The 18,946-nt window shown below is 49.1% G+C and overlaps 1 protein-coding gene across 3 annotated transcripts; it reads right to left on the bottom strand.

Annotated features, from left to right (window-relative positions):
- Positions 1 to 3,530: 3,530 nt before the first annotated feature.
- Naa40 (N-alpha-acetyltransferase 40, NatD catalytic subunit) lies at positions 3,531 to 18,424 on the bottom strand. 3 transcript variants are annotated; one of them, XM_027408413.2, is made up of 9 exons: positions 18,186 to 18,308; positions 13,292 to 13,400; positions 12,287 to 12,382; positions 11,642 to 11,694; positions 7,871 to 7,966; positions 7,629 to 7,787; positions 7,395 to 7,478; positions 6,228 to 6,305; positions 3,531 to 5,979 (listed from the first exon to the last, which is right to left on the bottom strand). In XM_027408413.2, exons 3-9 carry the CDS (start codon positions 12,323 to 12,325, stop codon positions 5,838 to 5,840), a joined length of 651 nt encoding a protein of 216 aa, XP_027264214.1. In that variant the 5' UTR covers positions 12,326 to 12,382; positions 13,292 to 13,400; positions 18,186 to 18,308; the 3' UTR covers positions 3,531 to 5,837. The 3 variants fall into 3 exon arrangements, with proteins under 3 accessions (XP_027264214.1, XP_035297891.1, XP_027264213.1); XM_035442000.1 differs by having other exon boundaries at positions 13,296 to 13,400; XM_027408412.2 differs by lacking the exon at positions 13,292 to 13,400 and having other exon boundaries at positions 18,186 to 18,424.
- Positions 18,425 to 18,946: the final 522 nt, after the last annotated feature.

The raw sequence follows: 18,946 nt of genomic DNA, 5'->3' as shown, positions 1-18,946 counted from the left end.
TGTGAATCCAAGGCCAGCCTGGTCTACAGAGTGAGTTCCAGGACAGCCTCCAAAGCTACACAGAGAAACCCTATCTCCAAAAACCAACCAACCAAATAAATAAAATATTGCCTAGTGTAGTGGTGTACACCTTTAATCCCAGTACTTAGAAGGCAGAGGCAGGCAGATCTCCGAGTTTGAGGCAGCCTAGTCTACAAAGCGAGTTCTAGACCAGAAAGAATCTGTATCAAATGATAGCAATCAAGAGTATACATGTAATTTTACCATTGATTGAAGACAAGGAGCTGGGGCTATAGCTCAAACAAGCTGCATAGCATGCACAAAGGCCCCTGGATTCTGTTCCCCAGCACTATAGAAACCTGACTTGGTGGCCCACTCCTGTAATCCCAGCATTTGGGAGGTAGAGTCAGGAGAATCAGAAATTCAAGGCCATCCTTAACTATATGTCAAGTTTCCAACCAAATAAGGACTTTGGATGGGTATCCCTCTTTTGGTTTTTGAAGTTTTTGCTTTTCCTTTTTATTATGTATGTATCCCTGCAGGCCAGAAGAGGGCACCAGATCTCATTATAGATGGCTATGAGCCACCATGTGGTTGCTGAGAATTGAACTCAGGATCTCTGGAAGACAAGCTAGTGCTCTTAACCACTGAAACATCTCTCTAGCTCTTGTTTTGAAAAGGTTTTATTTATTATGTATACAGTTATCTGCATGCATGCTTGCATGCCAGAAGAGGGCACCAGATCTCATTACATATGGTTGCGAGCCACCATGTGGTTGCTGGGAATTGAACTCAGGTCCTCTGGAAGAGCAAGTGCTTTTAACCTCTGAGCTATCTCTCCAGCTCCCTTGTTGTTTTTCAAGAAAGGGTTTCTCTGTGCAACAGCCCTAGCCATCCTGGAACTTGCTTTGTAGACCAGGCTGGCCTTGAACTTAGAGATCCACTGTCTCTGCCTCCCTGGGATTAAAGGCATGTGCTCCCATACCTGGCTGTTTTTTTGTTTTTTTGTTTTTTATTTTATTTTGGTTTTGAGACAGGTGGGCCTGGCTGGTATCATATTTGCTATGTAAACTAAGATGGCATCCAATTTACAGCTCCTTCTGCCTCTACCACCCAAGTGTTGGGGTGGGTGACAGGAACACACACATCAGGCTTTGTCATGGTTTTAGGTTTGATATAGAATCTCACTCTTGCAGCCCTGAATGGCCTGGAATTCACTGAGTAGCCTGGGCTGGTGTCTTCCTGCCCACTTGTGGTAGTCTTCCTGCTTAAGCCTCCCTGAGTGCTGTGATTACAGGCACAAACCATGTCTATCTATAGAGATCTCTCTGTATTAATTACTTTTCTAGCTGTGCTAAAACACCATGACCAAGGTAACTTAAAATCAAGTTTATTTGGGCTTACTGTTCCACAGGGTTAAAAGCCATGATGGGCCAGGCAGTGGTTGTGCAGACCTTTAATCCCAGCACTTGGGAGGCAAAGGCAGGTGGATCTCAGTGAGTTCCAGGCCAGCCTGGTCTACAAAGCTAGTTCCAGGACAGCCAGGACTGTTACATAGGGAAACTGTCTTGAAAAACAAAACAAACAAGTCATGATGGTAGAGTAGAGGCAGAAGACAGCATGGCGGGTAGAGCAGGAAGCTGAGAGCTTACATCTTGATGCCCAAACACAGAGAGCCAGAAGTGGGAATGGAGCCTGGCTTCAAAAGCTCAAAGACTGCCCATGACACAATTCTTCCAGCAAGGCCACACCTCATAAATGGACCTAAACAGCACCATCAACTGGGAACCAAGTACTCAAACTTCTTAAGTCTACCCATCAAGCTGACTGCTGGGGCCCTTCTACACTATGCTAAGGGTTAAAAGGCCCAACTGAGACCCTGCCTCTGGCTCAAGGGCCCAAACTGTTTCTATCACTCCCTTCCCTATACAGGACACTAGGAAGAGATGCCAGGCCTTAAGGATGAGCAAGAGAGCTGGTCCCTAGCTCTGACATCCACTTCACACTACTGCTCTCTATGTCTGATGGATATTGACCAGAGTGACTAGGGGCCATTTCAGCAGACCCAATTAGCACTGGACAGTCTGGGAGACACCAAGTGTCCTTTACTCCAGTTTGTGAAAGGTCTGGGCCCAGCAGATGCGGAGGGAAAGTGCCTTTGCTGTTCCTGCCCTCAGTCACCCCTCAAAGCACCTGACCCGTAGCTGCTAAGGAATTCAACTCTTTCTCTCCAGTCTTGTCTTAGCCTGGACTCTCCTCAGCATGTTAAAAGATACAGACACTGAGATGTAGGGCTGACAGAAAGGACCTGGACTGGTCTTTAGGATCCTACTCTGTAGCTCTCCCTACATCCACAGGAAACTGACTCCCTAGGTGATGAAAGGAGACACCAGGATAATTTCAGGATATACCCAATATGGGGCCAAATAATATCCGAATAATATTCAGCAAAATCCAGGAGGTGGAGGACAGGGCTTGGCTCACTGTTAAAAAAAGCAGGCCGAGGGGGGGTGGGTGTGTGTGTGTGTGTGTGTGTGTGTGTGTGTGTTGGGGGGAGGGGGAGCTGTGACTCAGAGTCCTGGAGGTATGTTTGCTCTTTCTGGGGTACAGCTGTCACCAGATATCCTGAAGTAGCTGGACACAGCTACTGGGTGGAGCAATGAGTGAAGTGTCTGTCAGTGCAGGTGGGTCAACAGTGTCTGCTTCTGCCCCTGCACAGGCACAGCTGTCTGGCCTGGTATCTTAGAATCTAAAAGCCTCAAGAAAGGTGCTAGTTCAGCCATTTGGGATGGAAGCAGGAGAACCTGACAATTAACCCCTTCAGGCCCGAACAGTGCTTCCAGCTTTTAGAGCAACCAGAGGGCTGACACTACAGTTCTCTTCGTTGTAAGCTGGATCCCAGTCATACTCTTTCTCCTGGTGTGACCAGGTGTACCCAGTATCCTCTGGGCCCTTAGTGTGGACTCACCTACCATACCTGACTAAGAGTATGGAAGATGGTTCCTCTTCTGTCCACAGGAAGTTCTGAGCTCCAGTTCCCACACCACTTCCTGCCTCTGGGCCTGTGCCTGGCAGAAGTCCAGCCTAGGGAACAAGCTGTGTAACACTACCAGTTATGCTGCAGAAGTCTGACAGGGCTTACCCTTCCTTTGGGCCTTTTTCTCTGTGAGGAGAGACTTCACAGTCTTTGTTGAAGACTTTTTGATGTGGAATACTCTTGAGTATCGAAGTAAACACAGGGACAAAATTCATCCTTCAACTCACACAAAGAACTGAATTCATGTCTGGGTGTTGATGCCCAAAGTCACAGTGCCTGGCCCAGGGCCTGCTCCAGGATGCCAAGCAGACAGTATTCTGAACATCCTTGACTTCACTCCACAACTTCTGGGAAATGGTACATACACTTGGGCTCCACTTATCCGAGGCTTCCTTGTCAGGAAGGGCGTGGGGCCAGCACAGCCATGTGCCTCCCAAAGCCAATGCCTGACACCCGCCGCCCATGGCACCCAGCATCTGGACACCATCCCAGCATCTGAACAAAGTGTCTTTTATTAATGACATACAAATAAAACTGACACAAAGAGAGATGCTTTCTTTCCCCCTTTGATTCCAGTGATAACAAGTTGCTAGGAAAAAATATATAAAACAAAAAATTTATCTTTCAACTTTCCTCTAGAAAAAAAAAAAAAACTGACAAAAAGGAACCCCACCCCGAAAGTTTTAAAAAGAACCATACACATTTAACAGCAACAAAAATAACCTGAAATGGGATGAGTTCACTAAAACAAAACAACAAAAAAGAAAACTTTAAAAACATTTTAACACATCCTGAACAAAAAACAAAAGAGCCTGGTATAGGAAGCTAGACCTTCTGTTTCTTAAAACCATGAGGATGGAAGATGATGTATGCCTGATAAACCATTGGGCTCAACACCCAAAGGAGATCTGCTGGTCTTGGCCACCGTCCCCCTGGTCCAGTGAGAGATCCTGAAGGGCCCTTGGGGATGTGGCCTGCAGAGGGTGAGCAGGGCAGGCACTGAGCACCATGAGAGCCCTGGTGCCAGTGGACTGGAGACAAGACACTCAATTCACCTCACATGGAGTTATACTTGGGGTTCCCTTTGGTCCCCCTAAGTGGGAGGTATCAGAAATTCATGATCTAAGACAGACAAGGATCAGGGAGTATCTTCCAAGCATGTTCCTGTTTCATGATTCTTGGAAGGAACCTACCAATCCCCTCTGGGCAGCTTCAACTCTCACCAGGGGTACAGCCCCCAGAAGCTAGTAGGCCAGGCAAAGGTAGACCTGTTCCAGTGTAAAGCTGCAAGGCCCTCTCTGAGGCAAGGTTGACAGGGCTAATAATAGCACGGAGCACTCCACAGAGGACAGCTCATGGCAGCAAAGCACCCTCATGTCCAGGCCACCATGCAAGCAAGGATCTGGGTAGGAGGTGACTGCTCCAGGGAGACTTGCCAGGCAGGACACACAGCCAGAGTTAGGCAAGGGGTGAGGTGAGCAGACTGAGGTCAGGAAGTCTCAGAGAGCAACTGCACAAAGGCAAGTTCTTTGCCATGCCTCAAGGCAGAACTCAGGGACGGCAACGGGGAAGTGGCAAGTGTGTGTTCCTAGGTGAGGGTTTGGTTTTGCTTCCTTGGAAGAACATGGCCCAGGTCAGGATGAGTTCAAGTTCTAAGCCTGCACTCTCTTCATCCTTTGAAGAAGGCAGCCACTGTAGGGTGACACCAGTGACAGACAAGCAGCGGTGAGCCACTGAAAGGCATTCCTGATGTATCCCAGTGGGGCCAGGAGAGCGGCACAGGTGCCTCATTGAGGCAGTGAGGACTGGGGCTGGGGAGAACAGGCAAGGGGCCTGCTGCTGGCTGGGGCTCCTCAGACAGGGAGGGTGTAGGGGTAACCCCACCTTCAGAGAGCTATCAGCACCAAGAGTAGGAGGAAATGGTATCAACTATACCAAGAAGGAGGGGTCCTTCTTGGAAGAAGAGGGGCTCCCTGATGTTATTCCCCTTGAGACTGAGAACAGAGGTATCTGGGCTGAAGTGAGAGGTGTGAGAACAGGCAGGACTGTGATTTCCTTCTTGAGTAAAAAAGCTGAGTCAAGATCGTGAGAAATGCAGCAAAATCCAAATGCCCAAAGATGCTGCATCCCTACAGCAAACATGTAAGAGACTGACAGCTCTTCAGGTCTTCTCTGCCTTACTGACAGTGATGGAGACACAGTCTCCCTCCTGAAGTTGGCTGGTCCCCTGAGACTCCACACTGTAGATCTACAAGAACGTGGCACAAACCCCTTTATCTTGGCATCAAAGAGCTACATGGTCTCTGGAAGAGTACTTGGTCCCCAGAGTAAAAATGTCCAAGGGTTGTTGTGTGCCCAGATCTGCATCCAATCTTTCTGGGGACCAGCAGACTCCAGGTCTTTTCACAAAGGTGGGTATGAACATGCCATTTGTCCATATGGGCATGGTGTGTGGGGCCCTGTCAGAAATCCAGCTGCAGACAAGGGACCCACCTTCCATTTTAGGGACCCAAGAGCTAAGCAAGGAGGCAGCCACTGCACAAGGATGGGCTCAGTGGTCAACCTGTCACCCTTCTCACAGCCTGCTCTCCCTCCGTGTTCCCTCCTGGCACTCTGCTTTTCCAGGAGGGGGTGGAAAGGCAGCTGGGGTCACTGCTCCCCAGGGTTCTGTACTCTCGGGGTATACCTGGCTCATTCAGGGCTAAGGCAACCACAGCTCTGGGGTACCTGGCAAGTGGCTTAACACCAGGAAGAGGACAGGCCTAAGGAGAGTGACTTCACTGTAAATGGTTCTGGGAGTTCAGTGGCAACAGCCACCACAGTGCCCGCCTGTGTGGGAATGCTGACTGTCCCCAAACTTGGTCCTCCGGCTCAGAATCTCGTAGGAGCAGTCCTCCCCACAGCAACCAGACATGCTGGGGGAAGAGTCATCAATTTCAAACCTGCAAGACAGACAGGAGGAAGTGTTGGCTGCTGGCTTGGCTCCTGAGCCGAGAACTTCTGCAGCAGTTCTGAGACCTCTGAATTGAGGCACAGGGACCAAGTCAGAGGACACTGGCACACCATCTCACAAATCCCAATCACCGTGGACCACTGACTGGATTAGGGTGAGGACAAGCAGGTACCTGGGAACCAGCAGAAGGAGTACCCTAACCACCCAGAAGGACCACACCAGAGCCTCGCTCCTTACTGCAGTGCCTCTCGGAAGAACTGATAGGCGCCATGATTGTGTTTAAATACAGTTAGCATCACCTTCTTCATCTGTGTGCTGGAAGAGAGCAGAGCGATCCCCTTTTAGAAACAGAATCAAGGGGCTAGAGAGATGGTTCAGCAGTGAGGAACACTTCTGAGTGCTGGGATTAAGGGCATACACCACCACCTCCCAGCCCAAGATATATCTTTAAAATTAAACAAAACAATACAAGGTTTGGAGAAATGTCTCAGGGGTTAGGAATACTGGTTGCTCTTGCAGAAGACCTGGGGTTTAATCTTTAGCTCTGACATGGTAATGCATAACCTTAGTAATCTATAACCTTAGTTCCAAGGAATCTGACACCCTTTTCGAGCCTTCAAAGGTACCAAGCACAAACATGTGCCTATACATACACACAGGAAAAACACCCATACAATCATAAAAATAAAAAACAAGTTAGGAGTCAGTGTTAGTGATACACACCTTTAACTCCAGTACTTGGGAGGCAGAGGTAGGTGGATCTCTTTGAGTCCCAGGCCAGCCTGGTCTACAGAGTTCCAGGATAGCCAGGGCTACACAGAGAAACCTTGTCTCAAATAACAACAACAACAAAACACACACACACAAACAAAAAGTGCATTAACAACAACAACAAAAAAAAAAAAAAATAGAGAACACAGACTAAGGTCAGGCCTCCTCTCACTCCTTCCATTTTGCCTCAAGAGTCCTCTAGCCCCTCCTCCCTCCTGCAGAGGTCTTGGACACCATGACACTGAGACACTGAGTCCCTCCCACCACTGCAGGTTGCTCAAAGTGCCTCAGTGTCAGGGATCTACCCGATTTACCCTCCAACCTGGAGCCACAGCAATGCAAGGTCATCTTCCTCTTTCTTTCTTTCTTTCTTTCTTTCTTTCTTTCTTTCTTTCTTTCTTTCTTTCTTTCGAGACAGGGTTTCTCTGTGACTTTGGAGGCTGTCCTGGAACTAGCTCTTGTAGACTAGGCTGGTCTCGAACTCAGAGATCCACCTGCCTCTGCCTCCTGAGCACTGGCTCCCGAGGTGTGCGCCACCAATGCCCAGCTCAGTGTTAGCTTTCTGACAAGGTCTAGATGCCTTTTTCCTCTGAGAAAGCCCAAGATCAGTAGCCTCCTTGGTGCAGCTCTTACCTGTTGGCCATGAGCTGCAGGATCTGAATGAGGAACTTCCCTAGGCCTTTCCGCCGCACCTTGCTTTCCAACTGCACTTCGTAGCTAACAAAGAAAGCATAGTGAGTGCATAGGACGGTGCCAAAGAGAGGCTTCAGGTCCATAGGAGGAGCCTGCAGCCCCAGGCAGAGAGGCTCAATGGGCTTCGCCACCTGGTCTCCTCCCCGTCTACCCACTTTAAGGCTCAGTTCCTACCAGTACAGGACTTCATCCCCGCACTCCACATCAAACCGGAAGTGAGAAAAGGCAACTGGGATGGAACTGTTTTCCCAAGCAATGAGGTACCAGGCTCGGTCATCAGTCATTTCCTCCCGTTTCTCTCGATCCTTCCAGCCCCACTCACTTTGCTCATACCTGAGGAGTTGTGGCAATCAGGACGAGGGACCTTGGAAAAAAGCCACAGGGGTGCAGGGCTGCTCTTGGTTGGGCATGCTTACATGGTCTGCATATTGGTTTTGGTGAGGTCAAAGGCCCAATCCACAGTGGCTGGCTCCAATCCAGACACTCGCTTACATTCAATGGAGACATTCAACCTGAGAAGTGGACAGGGAGCCATCAGGCCTTGAGTTCTCACCAGGACAATGCTATTCCTCCCAAACGTTGCCAGGGAAGCATGCCAGTCTCAGGCACCCTACAGGGAAGAGTTAAGTTTTCCAGACCTAGGATTAACAACTGTCATCACAAGACTACCACCCTGCCTCAGGTCTCTTTCCTGCCTCACCAGGAAAGTCTTTATCAGATTCACTCTGTCAACTGCTCTCCTTGGCTACCTCTCTGCTTTCCCCTACCTGCTCAGTCTCCTCAGTTTTCTTCCTTCCTTCTTTCCTTCCTTCCTTCTTTCCTTCCTTCCTTCCTTCCTTCTTTTTTGAGACAGGGTTTCTCTGTGTAGCTTTGGAGCCTATCCTGGCACTTGGCTCTATAGACAAGGCTGGCCTTGAACTCACAGAGATCTGCCTACCTTTGCCTCCCAAGTACTGGGATTAAAAGGGTGTACCACTGCCCGGTCTGTTTCCTCAGTTTCTAATAATTACTCTGTTCCCTAACTATTTGTAAGCACTCGTCCTGCTAACTGTATCTCTGCCCCCTCCTTTCACTGGCCCCTCACAGCTACCTATCATCCCTTCAAGGCAGCTGGGTGACCTGGCCTTTCAAGAAGACCTTTCAATACCCCTCCCCCAGCCCAGTCCCACCTGCCTCTTCCTCATGACACCCAGTGGGGGCGGACAGCTGATGACATAGGTGGGACAGGGTATAAACCACTGCTCTAGGCATAAAGGTCCTTTGTTCCAATGAGATTGAGAAGAACTAGTCTGAAAGCTTAAACTTTTAAGGAAGAAAAAAAAAATGGGGAGAGGGACAGGAGTAATGACTCAGGAGTTAAGATCAATTGCTGCTCTTCCAGCAACCTGAGTCTGACACCCAGCACCTACATCAGGCCACTCACAATGGCTTGTAACTGGAGCTCCAGAGTCAATTTGATGTACCTGATCTCAGGACACTTGCATACATACAATTTAAAACAACTGAAACAGCCAGGTGGTGGTGGTGGTGGTGGTGGTGGTGGTGGTGGTGGTGGTGGTGGTGGCAGTGCACGCCTTTAATCCCAGCACTTGGGAGGCAGAGGCAGGTGGATCTCCGAGTTGGAGGCCAGCCTGGTCTACAAGAGCTAGTTCTAGGACAGGCTCCAAAGCTACACAGAGAAACCCTGTCTCGAGGAAAGAAAAAAAGAAAAAAAAAAAGAAACATGCACAAAAAAAGGTATGTGTGATATGTATGAAAGAAGATTCATAGAGAAGACAGAGGACAATTTTGGGAAACACGTTTCCTTCTTCAACCACAGGCTATCTGGGGATCAAACTCAGGTCATCAGGTTTGTGTGGTAAGGACTTACCTGCAGAACCACTTGACCAGCCTTTTTGTCTGTTTTGAGACAGGATTTCTCTGAATGGCTCTGGCTGTCCTGGAACTTACTATGTAGACCAAGCTGGCCTCAAACTCAAGCATCCACCTGCATCTGACTCCTGAGTACCAGGATTAAAGGCATGCACCACCACCAGCTAGCCCCCCCCTTTTGATACAGGTTCTCACTATGTACCCCAGACTAACCTTGGACTCATAAGCCTTCTGTTTCAGCCTCCCAACTAAAGTGATACAGACTCCTGTCTAAAATTAACCCTTTAAGAACTTTCACATCAGCATCTCTCAAGAGCCTATGACACACTTTTTCACAACGAATGCCCTGGCCATCTCTGCTGACTAGCAAGATCTTAGACTCTTGCCTTGGAAGAGCCTTCCTCCACAAGTACCAACACATTAGAACCATCCAAATCCAGCTCTGTACCTGCTAGCTAGGAAATACCCTAAGTCCAGCCTACAGTAATCTGCATTCTTTTATTTATTTATTTTTTTCATTTTATGAGACTGGGTCTCTCCATGAAGCTCAGGCTGGCCTTGAATCAGTATGCAATCCTCAAACTCATAGAAAGTCCCCTGCATCAGCTTCTCAAGTGTTGTCTCAGGCACGCTGAAAGAGGATCACAGCTATGGGAACCATATGAAAAAGCAAGGCACTAAAGCACTAAAGGCACTGTGGACCCCATCAGAGCAGGTCCAGATTTTTGGAAGTCAATAGAAACACAGCACATGAAAACACAAAGAAAAATCATAGACAAGATCCCTAAACCATACCATGACTTCCCCAGAAATGGAATAACAAACTTGCTATGAGTACTGTCATATGGCCGGGTGTTGGTGGCACACACCTTTAATCCCAGAACTCGGGAGGCAGAGGCAGGCGGATCTCTGTGAGTTCAAGCCAGCCTGGTCTACAGAGCAAGTGCCAGGATAGCCTCCAAAACAATACAGAGAAACCCTGTCCCTCTAAAAACAAACAAACAAACAAACCCCACCTCCAAAAAAAGCCATAGGGCTTTGGAATCTACACAGCTGTTCCTCTCTTCCTTGTTTACATTCTACCTGGGTTTTTGCTCATCTTCTCAGTATACCTCTAGCATCATCCTATTTGACAGGTAAGAAACCAAGGTTTAAGGTTCCTGAGTGGCTTATTCCAGGGGCATAATGCAAAGTCCAGCCACTCTTCACCATTACAGAGAAACTATTACCTATGACCCTCCTGAAGCAAGCCAACACAGTATAAAATACCACCCAGGACAGAGGGGAAGGCCTGCAACCCAAACCTGAATGGTAGCTGGGACAGCAGTCACAACAGCCATACTTACTGTCAGCAGGCTCCATGGACCAGATCTTTAGACCTAACCCTTCTAACTCCTATGGGAGGAGCCATTAGACCCCAATCTTTCTTCTTTTTCTTTCTTCTCTTTTGCTCCTTGTTTTGAGACACTGTCTTACTATATAGCCCAGGCTGGTCTCAAACACATGATCTTTTTGCCTCTCCAAGCCAATTTTTTGTTTGTTTGTTTTTTGAGACAGGGTTTCTCTGTGTAGCTTTCGAACCTATCCTGGCACCCACTCTGGAGACCAGGCTGGCCTGGAACTCACAGAAATCCACTTGCCTCTGTCTCCCAAGCACTGGGATTAAAGGTATGCACCACCAGCGCCCGGCACCAAGCCAAGTTTTAAAACCCATTTCTGATTACAAAACCGAGGCAGAACAGACTAAGTAATTATACACTGTATACTCAAGGAAAAACACTTAGTTGGGAATCGAAAGCTCCTTCGGATGCAGGGGGCACACTCTATAAACTCAGAACCCTCATTCAAACTTGCTGAGCTCCAATTTCCCAATCATAAACTTGACAGTAGGCCGACAAGTTTCCAAGTTTCATCATCATCATCTTTTTATCCCCGGGACAGGGTTTCTCTGTGTAGCTCTGGCTATCCTGGAACTTGCTCTGTAGACCATGCTGGCCTCGAACTCACGGAGATTCGCCTACCTCTGCCTCCAAGTGCTGGGATTAAAGGTGTGCATCACCGACTGGCTATCTGATTCTTTGAACAGAGAAAATTATAAGTCCTAAAGGACTATCAGTCCTCACTTGTGCAACATCAATTACACACAATCTTTGTACACCTACCAATCCCTGCATTACCTTAACTGGGAGATTGCATCAGCAGGGGCACCAGTTGTTGCTTTTTCATAACCGATGAAAACATGCAAAACTCTGGAGGAGTGAACGCCCAGGACTCCCAGGAGACAATTATTAGGAATGCTAATAAGCACAACTCACCCATTTCGGTCATATTTCTTGAAGACTGGGAATGCCTCCAGAGGGTCTCCAAGCTGTGGAGAGAGAGTAGACAAAGATGAAGGAAGACACTGGTGAGGAGGTGTGAGACCTCTGCCCCCCCATATGCACACACACTCACCGCCCCCACACACAATTAGGAAAAAGACCATGTGAAATATAACATGAAGGCCACCATCAAGGTCAAACCCTTAGGCTCAGCCTAAAAATTCCCAGGCCCCCTCAAGAGCTGTTTCACAGCTGCTCCTCCTCTGACTACAGCCCCAGGGACCAGGCAGCTGAAGCCTCGGGTAAAGCAGGGCTTACAGCACCCATGGGTAGCCAGTAACCTTTGAAAGAAGAAAGGGTTAAGAACACCATGTGCCAAGTCTCATGAGATTTCCTCACTCAAAAGCAAACTAGCAAAACAAACCAAAACAAAAAGCAACTCCCCAAATTCCATATCAGGAGGACCTGTAGCCTCTTCATACTTCCCTCAGCACCTGAACCAATAGGTCCTCCTCCCAACTATGCCTGGCCATAGGCCTGTGTGTACAGTGCCGCAGATCTGCCACTGGGTGGCGCCGGGATGTCAAATAAAAAAACAAGCTAAAGTTGAGGGAGGAACTAACTAAAAAGGAGAATCACCCTGTTGGCAGCATCCACTTTGGCACAGACAGCATCCATGGCCGCTCGCTCCTCCAACCGCTTCTGCTTCTTCTCCTTGGCCTTGCTCGACTTTCTCTGCAACAAGGAAAACATTACCACTAGAAGGGCTGTGGCTAACTCCCTCAGAGGAACACAAGGGGCCTTGCACCCATTGACATGGAAACCTGGGTGTGTGACCCAGCAGGGAATACTGTTCCCTCATGGTCCTGAGGTTAAGAAGGAGGAGAGGCAGGGATCATTAGACTTCTCAACTTCCTTCCAGGAAGAGCACTCAACAGCTGTGTGATGCAGGGGTGTGCCAACCATCACCACCCTACAGCCTGTTGGCCCAGCAGTGATGCATATTCCTAAGGAGGAAGCACCCCACTTTTGGGAACATTTAGGGGAGCTTCCTGGGATCTGAGGTGGCTGCAGACCACTGTTCCTTTATGTCTTCAGACTGTGACAGACACAGCACTATGGATTCAGAATCATATGCAAATGAAGGCCAGGGCACATTGGCTTCAAGACAGCATAGAGCCACTCCCAGAAGCTCTGCCCAGCAAATGCAGATGAGTGGCAGGCACACCATGCACCTGTTAATTACAAGGCTGGACTGAGGGCCTCATGGGTGGGTTCACTTCAGGGCAGAGGTGCTCATGGTGAACAAAACCAAGCTGCAGGGGCATGATAGCAGAGACAGGCAAAGACAAGTTGCATCTTGACCAGACCCTATTTGAAGACTAATGTGGGGCTTTCTCAAAATCCCTCCTTCGTGTGTGTGTGTGTGTGTGTGTGTGTGTGTGTGTGTGTGTCTCATTTTGTAGTTCAGACAAGTCTCCAACTCAACAGTAATCGTTCTGCCTCAGCCCCCCAAGTCTAGGATTAAAGGTGTGAACCATGGCCCCAACTTCTTATCAAAGGTGCTTGTTCCTCTTTTCCTGCCAGAGTCTAGAACTTAGGAGCCTCATGCTCTGGTCTGAGGGGAAGGTTTCCTTCCGATACCTGCCTGGTGCTGTCATGACTAGGGCTCCAGAAAGGTGACAGCTTCTGTTCACTCTCCAAGAAGGCAGCCCATATCTCCTGACTCCAGCCCTGCCTCTCCTACAGCTCACTGGAAAGAGATTAAACAACACCAATGCCAAAGTGACCGTGGCACTGCCTGGCCCTAGGACAAGGCGCTGAACAATCCACATTCACATGGATTGAAAATCAGTTGTCAAACAGCTGGGCAAGTTCCAAAGCATAATTTCAGCTTGGGTATTCTAAGGACCAACATTGCTTAACTTCTGCTTCAGCAACCAGAAAGTAAAATAATTAGACACAGAACACAAGATTCTGACACGCACAATGCCAGCAGCATCTACTACTTCCCGGCACTATGCCAGGAGCCAGGCTAGTTCTCATGCCTCACCTCCCCTGACAAAGGCATATACAGAGAGTAGAGCAGGATTTTGTCTTTGTGGTGCTGGGGATGGAACTCAGGGACTTCTTTATGCCAGGCCAGTGATCTAACACTTAGCTACACCCCTAACCTGAGGCTGCTTTCACAGAGATGCAAAAGGGAATGGAAGTGGCTCCTCTCTCAGACAGGTTCCAGTATTCATTTTTCCTCTGGGAATCTGGGCTTCAGACAACACTGAAATTGGTTAACAAACACTTTCACAGAATACATGAATACCAGCCTCAGATGGAAGCCATCACTTACCTTTACACATGGAGAAACTGAGGCTCAAGGGAATATGACTCACACACAGTTCCCCAGGCTCTAAGTAGCCAAATGACAATAACCTCAGGGGCCAGGCTACAGATGCAGTGTTTGCGCAGCAGGCCACCTGTCTCCCAAGGGCAGAAGCACATCTAGACTTCAACTCAGTCACCAAACAAACCTCCTCATATCCTGTAGAGACAAAGCTGGAGGCCTCAAGTGCTCTCAGGCAACCACTCAGCAACTCATTTCTTGATGCCTATCTACCTGGGAATCAATGTCCAATGGTGTCACCCTATACCCTACCTCCATGCTAAGGCAGAAGCAGGGCAAAGGAAAATGAAGAGACGAAAAGTCTCCAGAGCTTCACGATGGTGTATCAGAAATGTGAGCTTTCCTTCAACCAGACCAGGCTATGCCTCACCTACCACCCCCAAATGACCATCTGAGCATCTCCAGGGAGACTGGGATGCAATGTGTCTTCACCTTCACAGGAGATATAAGCCCCCTTCTCCACTGTGCCAAGCCAACACTGTTGGACTGTTGGGACGGTGTGGGGCAGGAGTAAAGGTGATGCAAGGCAAGTGTGACTCCCAGGCCCCCAAAAGTATGAAATCTGGGTTGGTTCCCTCCACAGTACCTCATTTCTGAACACAGAACATAGCTCCTAAGACTTGTTACACAGGCTGACTGGTGAGCTAGGCAACCCTCAAATTGAGGTCCAAGGTTGCCACCATGGAGACTAAGATAATGAAAACAATCCTTAAGCACTTGGCTGCCAGCACAGAGTGAGGGGTGGATGCAGGCTGGGCCACACAGGCAGGGGCTCTCCCTCAACCCCAGCAAGCACCAGTTAGAGTGGTCTCCCACTGTTCCAATTAGCTTCACTACAGCCTTATGGAGGTAAGGGTGTCCTGCAGGGACCAGGGGGAACTTGCCTAATTAAAATGGGAAATAAGCACAGTCAACAGTAAAGCTCATTGTGGTTAAGTGTCTTTCCCAAGGGAGCTTTATATAATAAAAAGAGTGTGGATTTGAGTTAAGAGACCTGGATTTGATTCTCAGCTCTTTTCACTTAATAGCTGTGACTTTAGGCATGTTACTTAAAACCCTTCTGGCAAGTTAATCTGTCAAAACCTCAGTTTCCTCAACCATAGAATGGAGCTGCTATACAGATAAAATGCTACAGACAGAAACTTTTTGATTGCACCTGTGCTAGGATCCAACCTCATTAATGGCAAGGAACCGAATTACACTGGGCTATATCTCAGCTTTAGAAATGGTCTGTTTACAGGAACCCACTAGTGATGAACACTCTGCTGGTGCACTTTTTCCAGGGTAAGGTCAGCCCAGGTTAGTCCCTAACTTGCTATGTAGCTAAGGATGACCTTGAACTTTTCCTCCTCCTATCTCTACTTCCTGAGTGCTAGAATTACAGACTTCTGCCACGTCACTCAGTTTATATAGTGCTAGGGATCAAACCCAGTGCTTCATGCGAGTTAGGCAGGCATTTACAGAAAGCTAAATATCCCTAGCCCTCTGCCACTGCTTTTCTAAAGAGGATAGCTCAGTTGTGACAAGAAACCTGAGGCTTAGAGAAGCTACTAACTCAAGCCATAGAGCCAACAGTGTTCTGAGAGATCTTACCAACCTCCCTTGAACTCAGCTCCACCATACAGGGGCGGATCTACTTACTTACCAGTGTGCGCATCCAGTGCTCACAAACAGGACGCCCCAGATTCAAATTTAGGCTTGAACCATAAAGTCTATGTCCCTCTCACGACATCACACGTGGCTCATGTTAATACTACATAAGTACTACTTTTGATGGGTGGCTGCAGATCTGATCCCCTTTACTATTCTTGTTAAAGCAGTAACTCTACACAGTTCTAAGAGGCCCAAGAATCACGAAGAGAAATAAAAAAGAAAAGACAAAAGAACACAACAACCAACACATAAGTGACTGCTCCCAGAGAAGATTTGACATCACTTAGGTTTCAGTGCCAATGCTTCTGTCCAGCTGGTTTTTTGCAATGGGAGAGAGAGCTAATGTTTACTCAAATCCAAGCAGTTGGTGCACAAGAATCTTGGAAAAGCCAGGCAGTGGTGGCTCATGCCTTTAATCCCAGCACTTGGGGGGCAGACAGAGGCAGGAGAAGCTCTGAGTTCGAGGCCAGCCTGGTCTACAGAGTGAGTGGTCTACAGCCAGAGCTACAGAGAGAAACCCTGTCTCCAAGGGGGTGGGGGTGGGGGGAAGAACCTTGCAGAGGCATTTCACCTGCTGCCACTCTCAGTTGGTCTGAGGTAAAGAAGCAGAGTACTACCTCCTGTGGGGATGGGGTGGGGGGCACATGGAGCATCAACTTCCAGCCATGCAGGTGGGGCGTGAGGGTGGGACCTGATGAAAGTAATGGGAAGGACTCCAGATCTAAGCCAGTGAAGGTTAAGTGATTCAAGTCTCTGCTTTTTTAGGCCAGGAGACACTCTAAAAGGAGCTATGTGAGAAACATCTCCAAAGTATGAGCAATAGAGTGGAGCCCAAAGGAAGCAAAGTCTGCAGGGTATCTGGGTCCTACTACTTCAGTGCCACCAATGAGGAAGTAGAGAACCTGAGGCATGTTGCCCTTCTTGCTGATTCCGAGCAGTTACTGAGTAATACTAGAAACTTGGTTTTTATTTAGTTTCAACAAAACCTGGGGCCTAGGATCACTTACTAAAATCTAAGTTAAACATGCCAAGGTCTCTAAGCTTCATTTTCTTCACATTAGGTAAACAGCAGTAAAAATTACTGCCTGAACTATGCCAAATGCTTTGGGAGGTTTGGGTTTTGTTTTTGATGCTGGAGGTTGAACTCAGGGCCTTATACATGCTAAGCACATACTCTATTACAGAGCTATATAACCTCAGACCACCAAGGTTGGTTTTGACACAGGCTTGATTATTTTCATCTGATAAACTGATTTGTTTGTGAAAAAGGAAAAAACTGGGTTACTGACAAACCCAAGGGGATAAAAATAGCACCAATCTATTTTAGATCGCTAAAGTGAGATTGATATACAAGCAAAATAGCAGCCACTGCTTATAAGGCACCTAGTGGGCTATTTACATCCATTATCCTGTCCAATCTTCACCACTATCCTAAGAGGAAGGTCCTGTGCATCACACAGATGGGGAAAATAAAATCAAGAAAGGCCTCACAACTGGCAATGTCAAGCCGCTAGCCATCGAAGAAGGAACTGTCACTGAGTCATTTGGTTCCAAAGTCAGGACTCCCCAACGGTGTTGCAAATTCCACACAAACCCTAATAAGCCAAGATCAGGAAGGGCCAGTTTCATTTTTAGGAGGCTGAACTCAACAAACAAGAGACTGCTTTTGCCCAACCCTCAATCTGTACATTCCAGGAAAGGACATGGAAATGCTTCTTCTTACTGCCAGCGCTTAACAGGTGATTACTAGGCATCATGGCCGGGGTAGTCACTCCATCCTCTCTGCTCATCTGTACACCTCCACCCCCTCCCCCGTTGCAGCCACCTGCCGTGACATGACTAAGAACAATCCAACCTTGTAAGACCCACTTTACTGCAGCCACGGGCTGAACGGGCAGGCCTCAGTGGGAAGGAAGACTATATTTAATCAGCAGCAGCAGGAGGAAGCTGGTAACGACGGTTCAAAAGTGTAGTGGAAGCGGCTGGGCTGAGGCTTGAGCAGAGGGAAGCAGATTCCATTGGGGCTGCAGAGACGCGGAATGGGGTCCAGCGCCCAAGCCATTGTCAGCGTGACCTTGGCCGTGAGCCTTCTTGCCTCCCGGCCTCAGTTTCCTACAAGTTCAAGTTGCAGGAAACCGCTGGGACCGTGACAGTCAGATGATGGGTAACCTCATGGAGCAAGGGGCTAACCTCAGGGGCGCCACAGGGCTCGGAAGTGGGGAGGCCCACCAGGAGGTCAGAAAGACAGGAAGGGGCACGAGGGGCGCGGAGAGCGGAGGGGAAAGGGAGAAGGGGATCCAAAAGGATTGCTGGGCTAGGCTCAACCCGGGGGCCCTAACAACAGGGGACTCTGGTCAAGTGGGGGCCGGGGGTCACGTGAGGCTGGAGGGGGTCAGGGTCACGTGAGGGGATTCAAGAAACAATGAGGACGCGGAGGATGAAGAGCATCTGTGTACCTCCCACTACTTCTCCAGCCTCACTTACCCCCATGGTTGCGGCGGCGGCGGCGACCCTCGGCTCCTCCTTCTCGCACTTGCCGGTAGGGAGGCGGCAACGGCGGCAGCCGAGCGACAGCGGAGCGGCGGGCCAAACACTGCGCATGCGCCTCACGAATCCCTCGCGCGACCTAGCGGCCCCGCGCCGGCGCAGAACCGGACAGGGGTGGGCTGCAAGCGCGAAGGCGCGCAGGTGGAGCGGTCGCCGTGCGCGCGGAGGGCCTGAGACCAGAAAGGCGGGAGTCCCGGCGGAGCGTCGCGTTAGGAATGACGCGCACGCGCAGGCTCCGCCCCTTCGTCTATACGCGTCCGTAGCTATGGAAACGACCACGCGGAGCAGGAGGGCGCGCGCAGGCCTGGAGCGGCGCGCCTCGTAGAGGCTCAGTGGGCGGGCGCGCGGGCGCGCGGGCGCGCGGGCACTGCTAAGTCTCTGAAGGCTTTCCGGCCTTCTAGAAGCTGATCCTCGGCATCGCGTGCCTTTTCTAACCAGTCATGCTATACTCATTCATCCTGCTCAACATTCTTACGTACAGCATTAGCGAGCACCTACACTGTGCTGAACCCAGAGGACACAGAAGTTACTGCAGTCCTAAACTTCTCTGTTTAGAGGGAAAATGGGCGTGCAACTACTGGGTCAGAGTTGTTTCAAATAAGACCTCAGGTGTCCTGGGTCGTATTCATTTCAGTCTGTGCAAACACCTGGGGAGTGTGACCTTTGCATAACCTTGCATGGGAATCACCTGAGGATAT

The sequence above is a fragment of the Cricetulus griseus genome, chromosome 3 (genome assembly GCF_003668045.3).
Source record: "Cricetulus griseus strain 17A/GY chromosome 3, alternate assembly CriGri-PICRH-1.0, whole genome shotgun sequence".
In the NCBI taxonomy this organism is placed as follows: domain Eukaryota; kingdom Metazoa; phylum Chordata; class Mammalia; order Rodentia; family Cricetidae; genus Cricetulus; species Cricetulus griseus.
Note: the sequence above shows the minus strand (reverse complement) of the source record. Positions and strands in the feature narration are given on the sequence as shown.

Bases quoted from the DNA above. Each gene is read 5' to 3' on its own strand.
- Naa40 (XM_027408412.2), bottom strand. From the start codon at position 18,302: ATGCGCAGTGTTTGGCCCGCCGCTCCGCTGTCGCTCGGCTGCCGCCGT. The intron at 11,695-12,286 runs GTGATTCTCCTT...CTCTCTCCACAG, and splicing joins AAGTGGATGCTGCCAACAGG to CTTGGAGACCCTCTGGAGGC. The intron at 5,980-6,227 runs GTAAGGAGCGAG...TCTGTCTTGCAG, and splicing joins TTCTTCCGAGAGGCACTGCA to GTTTGAAATTGATGACTCTT.